Source organism: Heptranchias perlo, chromosome 16, assembly GCF_035084215.1.
Source record: "Heptranchias perlo isolate sHepPer1 chromosome 16, sHepPer1.hap1, whole genome shotgun sequence".
NCBI lineage: Eukaryota > Metazoa > Chordata > Chondrichthyes > Hexanchiformes > Hexanchidae > Heptranchias > Heptranchias perlo.
Genome location: NC_090340.1, coordinates 35,002,878 through 35,014,896, shown reverse-complemented (window position 1 = coordinate 35,014,896; position 12,019 = coordinate 35,002,878). Strand labels below are relative to the sequence as shown.

The following is a 12,019-nucleotide window of genomic DNA, read 5'->3' as shown; positions in this document are numbered from 1 at the left end:
TTTGGGATTTGATTGGTTTTGTAATGGTTGCAGGTTGTTCGTAGTGATTTTTGATTCCTTGGTTTTTAGTGAAATGGACATTTGAGCTAATCAGCTGCTTCATTCTCTACAGACACAAAACTTTTAAAACTTTATTAGAATATATAATTGAAACAATTTTATGTTAGTTGTTATAACAGGATGCAGACGTAAACAAATACAAGTACAGATTTCTGTCACAATTCACCTTGATGGCTACTTGGTGGGCAGAAAAACATAGACAACTTATGCTGGGGCCTCTCAAATCAGAGCCCTCCTATCCCTATTGCCTTTATGGATTGAAACCGTTGAGCTGAAGCTGCAAAGTTTCTGTTCCTGACTTAAATGAGGAGGTGATAGTTTAGCAATAACCACTTTTGTAAAGTTCTTGCAGTCACGATCTTGTCCATGACTAGCAGCTTAGCTCTATCTCGGGTATTGTAGAAGACAGGTTTTGGCCAACCACATCCAGTCCACTGCTCTGCATGATTCTGGATGGAACAAAGTCCAGGAGGAAGAGATGGGCTTTCCCTGAAGGGTGCTAAACAGAAATACAGTATCAATGGATAGCTACAGGCTTTGTAGTCATCTTCAGAATTTGCTTGTTTTATCATAATAGATGATTGCTAAACTAACTGGATAGGCAAACATTACAATCCAACTTCCTTGACAGAATTACTGATTTGGTTGTAGATGTTGCTGCCTCCCTCCACTTTGTCCCTAGATCAGATGACAAATGCAATTGAGGCCATACTCATTGCTGTAACATACACTGGATTAATATCAGGAAAGGTTGTAGGTGTGTTAAACTTTTCCCCTGGCATTGTATGATATTTTTACTGATTAAAACTGTTGAAATCTAGTTGCAAGAACATGCAACCACTGTTCCCACTAAACACAAACATTCAAAATGGTATGTATTGCTTCAATCTTTAAGTCATTTTGAAATATTAACTTTGAAAAATAGTTCAGCAAAAGAGGCCAGAATCAGAAGAGTGTACTGGCATGTCAGGCTGGAGGAGGTTGTAGGTTAGTATGAGGATTTTGTCCTTGGGGGATAGGGAACCAAAGTAGATTGGCAAGGACAGCAGTAATCGGAACATATAAGTTAAATAATGACATAACTATTGACCTGTTACAGTTGAGACTGTTCCTGAAATTTTATTTTGTAAATGTTAACACACAACTTGCTCTGTAACAATAATACATTAAATGCCCAGCTTGAGTTGGAAATTCATATTACTAACAAAAAACTTTACTGTAAGTGTGCTTAATATAATTGATCTGTATTAGATCTTATTTACAACTTGTATTTATATTGCGTCTTTAACACATAAAAATGTCCCGAGATGTTTATTTAGTGTTGAAATGTTTGACAGAGCAACGTTTAATTAATCTCCATGATTGATAAAGTAAGTTCCAAATTAACTGAGCCCTGAATACGATAACATTAGGTTTAAGAATTAAACCACACCTTGTTATTGAATAAATGAAGCACCCAGTCACACCCCGGTTTGGAACTTCTGAAAAACTCATACTGTAAGATATTGACAGTACCGGATTTAATATATAAACAAACGTGAATAACAACAAACAGACAAACATCCTCCTCACCTGTGATATTCAGGGCACTAAACACAAGAATCAGTCCTACCATGGCTGGTTGGAGTTACTCACCTGATCTGATGAGAAAGATGTCAGTTTGTTTATCTGAGTTAAAGTCTCCGAACGCGGCCACGGTTCCCTGCACTTCGGACCCGAAGAGTTCGGCAGTAACATCCTGCAGAGCGGAGATACCAGGGTGACAGGAGAGAAGAGACAAGGCGGAGAGAAGGATGATGAGAGTCGGGCCCACGGCCGGACAGAGGCAGAGCAGCCCCATCGCAACCACCCAGCAACACACAAACAGCTTTACGGCCGGAAACCACCAAGGCACTCAAACTAACCACGTTGGACGACGGCAGTTCGCCCAATCAAACTGATACAGAAACTGGCGTCGCAAAACCTGAATTAATAATTCAAAAAAAAAGTTGACATGAATCATCTGGAAAACTTTAGGTGTTTGGTATAGACTTCACGACAGTGTCGTGCAGTACAAACACTGCTTCAGTATGGACAACTTGAGTTGGATGTTAACAGATTTGAGAAGCCGATCGAAACGTACAGGTTTGCGATAAATAAGTGGCATGTGTGAGAAAATATTCTCGGTGGTGTTATGTTTTACATCCAAGACTTGTTACTGAGCGCTGGGCGTGTTTGGCTTAAGCTTTTCGTTCATCTGTTTAGCCCTGTCTTTGCCTAAGGCTTTGTCCCCTGTGTAGCACAGCATGTCCTGATTGCACATACAAGTATGCAGACATATATATGCATGTGATGTTGAATAAAATACATTGGCTCTTTATTTAGGTTGTGTTAACCGTTGATGTTGGTGCCTTCACTGTTTCAGTATTCTGCATGTTATTTCTAAATGCGCAGTATGAATGCTCTATAAGACCTCACATTACTTAACCTTTAACTAAAAACGGGAAGTATCCGTGGAAACATAATCAAATAGATGTGATATAACAATGTCCACTAATCTTCTTTAACAGTATGTCTAAATACAAACTGTATTAGATGTAACTAACAAGTCTCAAAATAAACTACCGCTACCGCCTGAACTGTAACCTTCTCCGAGAAGGTCACATGGCTCCTTCTGAAATGTCGAACCTATGCTATTAATGTTGCTGTTTACACTGTGTTAAAACCATTTAACCCCATTACATTTTCCTTTGTTCTAAAGTACAACAGACTGCATTTGTAATCTGGAACCACAAAGGAAGGGTCTATTTCTGAACCTGCTTTATTATTCATGCGGTGATATTTCTCTTGTGTTGCGGTAGCATCAGTAAGATAAATTAAATATTCTAGTACATTTTATTTTATCAAATTTTTCATTTTTTTATATTAATGCATATTTCTGAAAAAATACATCCTTTGGGGTCACGCATCTTGGAAACAAGTTGCACAGAAATTCATGAACATTGAATTATTTTGCAAAGTTGTATAAACAAAAATCTTAAGATAATTGGCTTCTGCCCTCATTTAGCATAGAGTTTCAGTCTCTCCGTTTCAGTTTGTAGGTTGGCATATGTCACATTTTTCTTAGTTATTGCATTGTTCCTGCACTTACTGTATACAATTTTGTCCAAATATAGTACAAATTGAGATAAATTCCATGTTTAAAGACCATGTTGAATTTAAATTCACAATTAAAGTATTGATTTGTTTACAATTAAAATGTGTACATTGAGATCTGTAGTAATTTTGAAAAATGTCACAGTAAATGCATGCTTGCTTATAGATTTCAGTGCATCATTTACTAACCTTGCATGTCTGAGTTAATTATTTAACCTGTGTGAATTGCTGTAATGTGCTGTAGCAAAAGAAGGCTGTTATTGAAAGTTGAAAATGGAAGTAACCAACTTCAATGATGATGATGGCAACCCCACCTACATTCGTAGTTATACTCCACTGGGTAAGTTACTACTGCTTAACTACTGAAAATAACATTTATTTCAGCAGGAGTATACCAAATATATTCCCTTCACCTTCAAATTGGTATGTAAGTCTGTTTGGTATATACATTTACTGTTGTAAAAAACAGATGAATGTGACACTTGGTTTCAACATCAAAAGCCCAGTAGTTTCTCTTAAGCTCCCAAGAAAATGGGTCTAAAATTAAGTGAGGGAACTTGCCCAGATCACACACAAGGCCTTCCATCAATCAAAAAAGATACCTTACGGGGTCAAGTTATCCACAGCCTCTACTCATTCACAGTAGGCATCTGAGTGTTTAAACCAGTAGTAGGTTGTCTCTTTTTCTATTTGTTAATCTTAATTCTTGTCCGTTTCTTCTATTCTTGGTCAAAAATTATTCAAGGGGTCTTGACATCATCTGCAAAGCCTGTGCCTCGAAGTTCAAAAGAATTACCCCAACTTGTTCCGAACTTGGCATTTGTCCCTAAAGTAGTAAAAGAGAACATTTTTAAAAGCTCAGTTATTGGACCAGCACCCCATTGATTGTTACCAGTGTTTGCACTTCTACTGGAAACCTCCCCACTGGGCATTTCTTAAGATGAGTATTTCATAGGGGTTGGATTCTAAAGCTAAATTTGGATTGTGATCCTGTTAGAGTTAGTTTCTGAGCGGCTTGTTCCCTTTTCTTCTTTCCAATTGAAGTGTTGTGCTGTGGAGCTCCATACCTATCAGCAGCATCGTATTTGTGATCCCTTACGAGAAGCTTATCACACACTCAATGTAACTGAACTTCCTGGTACAATGATTTCCTAATTTCTAGTTCACACTTGATGTGAATCATTTTTTCTTTAGTTTTCCCTTTGTTAACCCTAAGGGAACCATTTTTGAAGCAGCTTCAATTCTCACCAATATCACTCATTGTCTTCTTTCATCATTTGGAAGAGTCCTTTCGAACATGGGGAGCTGATCAGGAAATTTGATATATACAAAAACAGCCCTCACATCAGGAAAGCTAGGGCATTAAATAGCTTCAATGTGAGAAGTGCTTGGCTGGCTCTGAGCTCTGGTTTCAGACAACAAATGGTCAATTGACAAAAAGCTATGAAGTATGCATTTCCACCATTTTTCTTGTGTACTGGAAAATAACTTGGAACAAGGAAAGAACAGTTGTTGCCCTCAGGCTCAGGTAGAGAAATCAGCTATGGTGTTTATATGCTCTCTATTCAGAGATTCAACAACCTTTCCAAGAGGAGGGAATGTTTTGTGCTATTGAGAGAGATTGCATGCTCAGACCCCTCGGGTCTTAAGCAATTGTTTGACTGTTAAGCAAGACACAATAAAAGTCAAAGGAACAAAGAAAAGAGAACCAGCGTGGTGAATGTAAGAAAATTTTCATCATTATTTGTTTAGAACAGTAAGGAGAAGAAGTTTGGCCTTTGGCAGCAAGATGATGACATTCTTTCATGCTTACTAGCTAATCCTCCATGGTGTTATTCACAGGTAGTCTGATGTCTGAAGTACATTGTAATGTTTGGCTGCCAACCTTATTTGTTCCACTACCAACAGGCTACTGCTCAGGAACTTGTAGTTCAACGAGAGGCTAATTATTGTTGCTGGGAATTTCTTTAGATTGGCAGCTGCTTATTATCTCAACAACCTCTCCAGGTTCTGTTAAAGTCGGAAAAAACAGCAGGAAGTGTCTTTATCTATCTTTTGTGTACATTTTTCTAAGATTGTTCAGTTGTGATTTATTGGTGTATATACAAAGTATAATTGATGCTGTCGAAGCATTTATAAAGTGATTCTCTTACTCTCTTGAACCCACAGTCTTTGAAGTCAGCCAATCTGGCTGCCTTTATTTCAGGCAAAAGGGTCAGTACGTTACAGGCCCTATTAGAAAGCCAGCCTTACGTGAAGAATTTCAAGGTAGTAATTCAGCCTCATTCGAAGTTACCACTGGTCTGCAATCTAACGTGACTCAGGAGATAATTAGTTTATCCTTCTTTCCTACCCTTCACAAATAAAATCACACAGAAGGTTGGCGCTCACTGAGCATTTTGTTCTTCAAAGCCTAAATAACTTTTCTTTGAAGGTTTTGCCTAGTGAAGTCCAATTTTCAAGCGTAGATTCCAAGTTAGTGAGCATAACTTTCTTGGGGTTGTTAAATGTTATTACCAGGATAATGGTTACTTCAGTTTGTGAGTTAGCTTCAAAAGAGTCATAACACAAAATGCTAGGAAACACTCAGCAGGTCAGGCAGCATTTGTGGAGAGTTTGTGACTGTTTTAGGTGCAAATCCTTCTTCAAATTTATATTGTGGTCACTGAGGGTATTGTTTATATTTTTACTTTTGGAAGTTAGAGAATGTTTTTAGAGCAGTAATATCAAGCCTTTGCAGTACTGCTGAGCATTGCTTTGGTATAGGAATTCATGGTATATGAATGAGAAATGAAATTGAAGAAGAAAGTACAGTTGCTCACCTGGAGTAATTCTCATTCTGCATATTAAGTTTGTCCTATGTGTACACACCTATCCCTTCTATTTTGCATCAACTCAAACTCTCTCTGCTCCCTCACTATACACTCTCTCATTTTCTATTGCATTCTCTCGCCTCCCTGGAAGCTTTTCTTTCCCCGCCATACTCTCACTCAACTTATTACCCACCACTTGTACCCTTTTCATCTTTCTCACTGCATACTCATTCTGTCATTTTGGTACCATCACTATTTATAATTACTGCATGGTGTCATCCACGTTTTAAGCAAATGGAAGCAGAATTTAGATTTTTTAAAATTAGTTTGTATTATTGCTTCGAGTGGTGTCAATGTGCATGATTTTAGCTTGGAGCCAGGAACCCAGCACGTCTGCAGATATTTGTGTGGGGAACCCCGAAGGCGAATGAGTGTGTTGCAGTCTGCAATTGCAACTCAGTTGAAGGTAAGTATTTGTGCTTCTGGGTTTCCCACGCGCCAGGTAGCCAGATTGACTGGCTGCGTATCGGAAGTGAAAGGAGCTGCGAACCGGAAAGGGCGGAGAGAGAGATCGTGGGCTGTGGAAGACATCTGAAGGGTTGGGAGGACGTGGGCAACATCAGGTGGGCCTTGGAGAAGATGGGGGGCGGGGGAGTTGAAGGTTCCGTTGGTGAAAATCACATCAGTGACCTAAATCCACTGCTAAATGTTTAACTTTCTGTAGTAAGTGATTATTGCGGGTGATTTCCATTCACAGTGGTTTGTTTCTTTCTGTGAGGAACAGTTAGAGAAATATATTGATTTCTTAAATATTTGGGTTGTTTTGCATTTAATGGAAAAACAGGTTAAAATTTGTGTATAAAATTTCTATTTTATAAACTGATTTCCCTCGATAAATTTGGACTGTGGCCATTGGCAAAACATGTAAGTTCTCATTTAGTTGCCTACAGATGACAAGTCATTAATCTGGATAACAATATAGATAAACCCAGCAACTACAGTCCAGTCAGTTTAACCTCGGTGGTGGAGAAGCTTTTAGAAACAATAATCCGGGACAAAATTAATAGTCACTTGGACAAGTGTGGATTAATAAGGGAAAGTCAGCACGGATTTGTTAAAGGCAAATCGTGTTTGACTAACTTGATTGAGTTTTTTGATGAGGTAACAGCGAGGGTTGATGAGGGCAATGCGGTTGATGTGTATATGGACTTCCAAAAGGCGTTTGATAAAGTGTCACATAATAGGCTTGTCAATAAAATTGAAGCCCACGGAATAAAAGGGGCAGTGGCAGCATGGTTACAAAATTGTCTAAGTAATAGGAAACAGAGAGTAGTGGTGAACGGCTGTTTTTGAGACTGGAGGAATGTATGTAGCGATGTTCCCCAGGGGTCGGTACTGGAACCACTGCTTTTCTTGATATATATTAATGACTTGGACTTGGGTGTACAGGGCACAATTTCAAAATTCGCAGGTGACACAAAACTCGGAAGGGTAGTAAACAGTGAGGAGGATAGTGATAGACTTCAAGAGGATATAGACAGGCTGGTGGTATGGGCGGACACGTGGCAGATGAAATTTAACACTGAGAAGTGTGAGGTGATACATTTTGGTAGGAAGAATGAGGAGAGGCAGTATAAACTAAAGGGTACATCTCTAAAATGGGGGCAGGAACAGAGAGACCTGGGGTTATATGTACACAGGTTGTTGAAGGTGGCAGGACAGGTTGAAAAAGTGGTTAAAAAAAGCATTCGAGATCCTGGGCTTTATAAATAGAGGCATAGGTACAAAAGCAAGGAAGTTACTTGAACCTTTATAAAACATTGGTATGGCCGCAATTGGAGTATTGTGTCCAATTCTGGGCACCACACATTAGGAAGGGTGTGAAGGCTTTAGAGAGGGTGCAGAAAAGATTTACTAGAATGGTTCCAGGGATGAGGGACCTCAGTTACTTGGATAGACTGGAAAAGCTGGGATTGTTCTCCTTAGAGCAGAGAAGGTTGAGAGGAGATTTGGTAGAAGTGTTCAAAATCCTGAAGGGTCTAGACAAAGTAAATAAAGAAAAACTGTTCCCACTGGCATGAAGGGTCACGAACCAGAGGACACAGATTTAAGGTGATTGGCAAAAGAACCAAAGGCGACATGAGGAAAAACTTTTTTACACAGCGAGTGGTTAGGATCTGGAATGCACTGCCTGAAAGGGTGTGGAAGCAGATTCAATTGTGGCTTTCAAAAAGGAATTAGATAGGTATCTGAAGGAGAAAAATTTGCAGGCAGGGCTATGGGGAAAGAACGGGCGTGTGGGACTAGCTGGATTGCTCTTGCAGAGAGCCGGCACAGGCTCAATGGGCCAAAAGGCCTCCTTCTGTGCCGTAACCATTCTATGATTCAATACAGGCTACTGCTTTCATTTGGCTCAACATATTCAGAGTATTGGAAATTCAGGCCAGGCATTTATGGGTCACACATGCACAACTGGCCTCTTTTAGATTCATCACACACACTGGCAATAAATGCTAATCTTCACCCTGCTGAAGCATTTTGAAATGGATGCATTTTAAGACTTCACTGGTATACTGCATACACAAGCAATACAGCAGCATGAAACAACTTTTTCATGTTTCCTTTCAGTATGACAGAAGTATGTGGGAGGTGTTGAAGCAGTGACACCAGTTTTTAAATATTTCTCAACTGGAGTTTCATCAACTGCCAAATCTGCTGCTGACATTTATACCTCTGTGATCATTTACACTTCTGAGCTGAGCAAAGACTTTCCAGCAGTGAAATACACCCAAGGAAATCAAAAGGAGCTCTCTACTGGAAATCTTAGGAGGGATCAGCTTGGCATATCAGAAATTTTAGAAATGTGTAACCTTTCAGAAACTCTGTCTCTGCCAGAATGGCAAGAGAAGAGCAAATCCAGATTTTCTTTTCAAATCGGAAAATAAGAAGAAACAAGATAAGTGTAGTAATGGTTTAAATTTTTATTAGGCAAAAGGCTGGGGAAATAGAGATACAAAGAAAATCTGAAAATGTTAGAATTTTTTTTAAAAAACAGTGCTGGAAATATATAGATCCATCAGCTTATGAAAAAATAAAGGATAGATATACCTGACCCCATTTCCTCTCCATCACAAAGGCTGCCTACTTTCACCTCCACACCTGTCTCCGCCTCTGCCTCAGTCCATTTGTTGCCAAAAGCCTCATCCTTACCTTTGTCACCCCCACGCTTAACTATTTCAATGCTCTTCTGGATAGCCTCTTATCTTCCCCCTCCATAAAGTTCAGCTCATCCAAAACTCTGCTGCTCAGATCCTATCCCGCACAAAGTCCTGCTCACTGCTGTGTTCACTGATCTATATCAGCTCCCAGTCCTCCAATTTAAAATTCTCATCTTGTCTTTAAATCCCTTCATGCCTCACCCTCCCTATCTCTGTTACCTTATCCAGCCTTACAACCCTCCAACTCTGGCCTATTGTGCATCCCCCACTTTCTTTGCCCCACCACTGGCAGCCGTGCCTTCAATCATCTAACCTCTATGCTCTGGAATTCCCTCCCTGCACCTCCCTCTTCTCCTTTAAGACCCTTATTAAAACCCATCTCCTTCAGCAAGAATTTAACCACACCTCTTAATATCTGCTTTGGCTCGGTGTTGATTTTTTGTCTGTTTACGCTTCTGAGAAGTGCTTGGGACTTTTTTTTTACATTGAAGATGCTATATCATAGAATCGTTACAGTACAGAAGGAGGCCATTCGGCCCATTGAGTCCTTGCTGGCTCTTTGTAAGAGCATTCCCCTGCTCTTTCCCCATAGCTCTGCAAATTTTTTCCCTTCAAGTATTTATCCAATTCCTTTTTGAAAGCCATGATTGAATCTGCTTCCACTACCCTTTCAGGTAGCGCAATCCAGATCATAACTACTTGCTGCGTAAAAACGTTTTTCCTCATGTGGCCTTTAGTTCTTTTTCCAATCACCCTAAATCTGTGTCCTCTCGTTATCGACTCTTCCGCCAATGGGAACAGTTTCTCTTTATTTACTTTGTCTAGACACTTCATGATTTTGAACATTTCTATCAAATCTCCTCATAACCTTCTCTGATGTAAGGAGAACAATTCCAGCTTTTCCAATCTATCCACATAACTGAGGTCCTTCATCCCTGGAACCATTCTATTAAATCTTTTCTGCACCCTCTCTAAGGCCTTCACATCCTTCCAAAAGTGAGGTGCCCAGAACTCCAGTAGTGGCCGAACCAGTGTTTTATAAAGGTACAACATAATTTCCTTGCTTTTGTAATCTGTGCCTCTATTTATAATGCCCAGGATCCTGTATGCTTTTTTAAAATCGCTTTCTCAACCTGTCCTGCCACCTTCAAAGATTTGTGCACACATACCCCCAGGTGTCTCTGTTTCTGCACCCCCTTTGGAATTGTGCTAGTTAGTTTATATTGCCTCTCCTCATTCATTCTGCCAAAATGTATCACTTTGTACTTCTCTGCATTAAATTTCATCTGCCATATGTCTGCCCATTCCACCAACCTGTCTATGTTCTCTTGAAGTCTATTACTATTCTCCTCACTGTTCACTACACTTCTGAGTTTTGTGTCATCTGCATATTTTGAAATTGTGCCCTGTACACCCAAGTCCAAGTCATTGATATATATCAAAAAAAGCAGTGGTCCTAGTACTGACCCCTGGGGAACACCACTGTATATCATCCTCCAGTCTGATGAACAACCGCTCACCACTACTCTTTGTTTCCTGTCACTTAGCCAATTTTGTATCCATGCTGCCACTGCCCCTTTTATTCAGTGAGCTTCCATTTTGCTGACAAGTCTATTATGTGGCACTTTATCAAACGCCTTTTGGAAGTCCATATACACAACCCTCATCAACCCTCTCTGTTACCTCATCAAAAAACTCAATTAACATGATTTGCCTTCGACAAATCCATGCTGGCTTTCCTTTATTAATCCACACTTGTCCAAGTGACTATTAATTTTGTCCCGGATTATCATTTTTAAAAGCTTTCCCACCACTGAGGTTAAACTGACTAGGTTTAATCTCTCTCTCTTTACCCTTTACACTATTACTATCCCAGTCTGCATTAGGATAATTGAAGTCCCCCATTATCACTACACTATAGTTCTTGCACCTCTCTGTAATTTTCCTGCAAATCTTCCCCTCTATATCCTTCCCACGAGTTTGTGGCCTATAGAATACACCCAGTCATGTAATGGTGCCTCTAATTGTTTCTTTACTCTAACCAAATAGATTTTGCCCTTTAACCTTTTTTGAACAAGGGTGTAACAATTGCAATTCTCCAGTCCTCTGGCACCACCCCCATATCTAAGGAGGATTGGATGATTATGGCCAGCACCTCTACAATTTCCATCCTTACTTCCCTCAGCAACCTAGGATGCATTCCATCCGGACAGGGTGACTTATCTACTTTAAGTACAGCCAGCCTTTCTGGAACCTCCTCTATCAATTTTTAGCTCATCCAGTATCTCAACAACCGCCTCTTTTACTGTGACTTTGGCAGCATCTTCTTCCTTGGTAAAGACTGATGCAAAGTATTTGTTTAGTACCTCAGCCATGGGTAGATCTTTTTGGTCCCTAATTGGCCCCACCCCTCCTCTTACTACTTGTTTACTATTATATGCCTGTCGAAGACTTTTGGATTCCCTTTTGTGTTAGCTGCCCGTCTATTCTCATACTCTCTCTTTGCACCTGTTATTTCCTTTTTCACTTCTCCTCTGTACTTTCTATATTCAGCCTGGTTCTCACTTGTATTATCAACCTGACATGTCATACACCTTTTTCTGCTTCATCTTACTCTCTGTCTCTTTCATCATCCATGGAGCTCTGGCTTTGGTTGCCCTACCTTTCCCCCTCGTGGGAATGTACCTAGATTGGACCCGAAGCATCTCCTCTTTAAAGGCCGACCATTGTTCGATTACAGTTTTGCCTGCCAGTCTTTGATTCCAGTTTACCTGGGCCAGATCTGTTCTCAGC

General features: G+C 39.9%; 2 protein-coding genes across 4 annotated transcripts in view; one reads left to right on the top strand and one right to left on the bottom strand.

Moving 5' to 3' along the window:
* itfg1 (integrin alpha FG-GAP repeat containing 1) overlaps nucleotides 1–1,934 on the bottom strand; it is a 188,121-nt gene extending 186,187 nt beyond the window's left edge. The window contains exon 1 of the mRNA XM_067997929.1: nucleotides 1,696–1,934. Within this exon, the coding sequence (XP_067854030.1) occupies nucleotides 1,696–1,900 (205 nt within the window). The 5' untranslated portion in view covers nucleotides 1,901–1,934. The remainder of the gene's footprint in view (nucleotides 1–1,695) is intronic.
* phkb (phosphorylase kinase, beta) overlaps nucleotides 1,807–12,019 on the top strand; it is a 258,511-nt gene continuing 248,298 nt past the window's right edge. The window contains exons 1-2 of one of the 3 annotated variants that reach the window (XM_067997927.1): nucleotides 1,807–2,184; nucleotides 3,440–3,535. In XM_067997927.1, the coding sequence (XP_067854028.1) occupies nucleotides 3,469–3,535 (67 nt within the window). In that variant the 5' untranslated portion in view covers nucleotides 1,807–2,184; nucleotides 3,440–3,468. The remainder of the gene's footprint in view (nucleotides 2,185–3,439; nucleotides 3,536–12,019) is intronic. The other 2 variants (XM_067997926.1, XM_067997928.1) reach the window with 2 other exon arrangements.